At 50.8% G+C, this 1,733-nt stretch overlaps 1 protein-coding gene across 1 annotated transcript in view; it reads right to left on the bottom strand.

Annotated features, from left to right (window-relative positions):
- Positions 1–207, bottom strand: part of ANAPC5 (anaphase promoting complex subunit 5) — a gene marked incomplete at its 3' end in the record, with an annotated part of 32,694 nt that extends 32,487 nt beyond the window's left edge. The window contains exon 1 of the mRNA XM_008055465.1: positions 2–207. Coding sequence (XP_008053656.1) covers positions 2–206 — 205 coding nt within the window. The remainder of the gene's footprint in view (position 1) is intronic.
- Between the last annotated feature and the right edge of the window lie 1,526 nt (positions 208–1,733).

Below are 1,733 nucleotides of genomic sequence, written 5' to 3'. Positions count from 1 at the left end.
GGCAGCAGCGGCAGCAGCAGCTGGTTGAGCCTCCGCCGCTCCAGGAGGCTGACGGCGCCCTCGCCCGTGCGGCCCATCTCGTTCAGCAGCACCAGCACCGCGATCTTGTACGGCGTCACCCAGTCCTTGATACCGAACACATTGGCGTGCACTACCCCGTTGGTCATCATGGGGTTGAAGTAGAGGCTCTCGTGGACGCTGGCCATGACGGCCTGCGCGCCGCACCCAGCTCCCCCTTAGGGCAAGGCGCCACGGGCCTTCAGGCTCCGCCCGCCTGCTCGCGGGCTCCGTAGCCCAGGAAACGCCCTCCGTACCTTGCGCGGGCGGCAGGCTGCTGGCCAATCAGAGCAGCCCGTCAGAGCACATGTGAGCGATCCCCCCAATCAGAATGTTCAGTAGTGCGGAGCTGGGTGCCCCAAAAGATTGATACCCTACAGAAACTCCTGCCGGGAGAAAGCAGGTTCCCAGGCGACGTGGACAGGGACTGGAAAGGAAACTTGGGTGGGGCCTGAAGGGGCCGAGGGGCTGTTGGTTGATGTCATTGTTTTCTTTTATTTTTTAGTTATTATTTTAAGATAGGAGGTCTCCAGCCTGGAAAATATATCGAGACCTCGTCTCTAAAAATATATAGAAATAAATAAAATAAAAATAAAAGAGAAGCCGGGCTTGATGGCTCAGCCTGTAATCCCGCGCTTTGGGAGACTGAGGCGAGTGGATTGCCTGAGCGCGCGGGTTCGAGACCCGCCTGGGCAACTTGGCGAGACCTCATCTCTACAATAAATAAAAAATTAGCCAGGCGTGGTAGCGCACGCCTTGTAGTTCCAGCTACTTGGAAGGCTGAAGCAGAAGTATTGCCAGAGCCCAGCAGGTCGAGGCTGCGGTGGCCAGGAGCGTGCCACCCCCCACACCAGTCTGGGCGACAGAGTGAGACTCCAACTCTAAAATAAATTAAAATTAAAATTAAACTACAAGACCTGTGGTCTGCAATTCAAAGCCCTCCAAAATCAATCCCCAGCCAATATTTTTTTCTTTCTTGCCTTTCCTTTTTTTCTTTTTTCTTTTTCTTTCTTCCTTTTTTTTTTTTTGGAATTGACCTCTACCTCCTAGGCTCAGGCACGCTCAAGGCCACCTCAGCCTTGACCTGCTAAACTCAGGCATCCTTCTGCCTCGGCCTTCCAAGTAGCTGGAATCACAGGCATGTGCCACCATACTTGGCTAATTTTTTTATTTATTGTAAAGATAAGTTCTCGCCAATTTGTCCAGGCTGCTCTCGAACCCCTGGGCTCAAGCAAGCATCTCGCCTCTGCCTCCCAAAATGCTGGGATTAAAGGCATGAGCCACCATGCCTGGTGAAACCCCCCCCGTTTTTATGAAAAAGCATGTTTAGAATCTCAGATCTTTTTGCATTTTGGGTATAGCATAGCATAATTTACTCTAAATGGGTTTGGCTTTCAAGTCATTGATTCATTTATTCAATAAATATGTGCTGAGCTTTTACTATATTCAAGGCTCTGTTCCAGGTGCTGGGAATCAAAATGGGTGAACTCTAGACCAGAAATGGCAAACTAGTGACCTTCCAACCAAATGTGTTTTATTTGCCTTGCATGGTGTCTGCCAACACACAGATTGAGATATTTCTTTCTTTTTCTTTTTTTTTTTAGTTGGAATCTCACTCTGTCACCCAGACTGGAGTGCAGTGGCCGCTCCCGGCCACGACCTGCTGGGCTCCGGCG

This window comes from Carlito syrichta, unplaced genomic scaffold (assembly GCF_000164805.1).
Source record: "Carlito syrichta isolate Samal-C Ts95f unplaced genomic scaffold, Tarsius_syrichta-2.0.1 Scaffold301858, whole genome shotgun sequence".
Lineage (NCBI taxonomy): Eukaryota > Metazoa > Chordata > Mammalia > Primates > Tarsiidae > Carlito > Carlito syrichta.
Note: the sequence above shows the minus strand (reverse complement) of the source record. Positions and strands in the feature narration are given on the sequence as shown.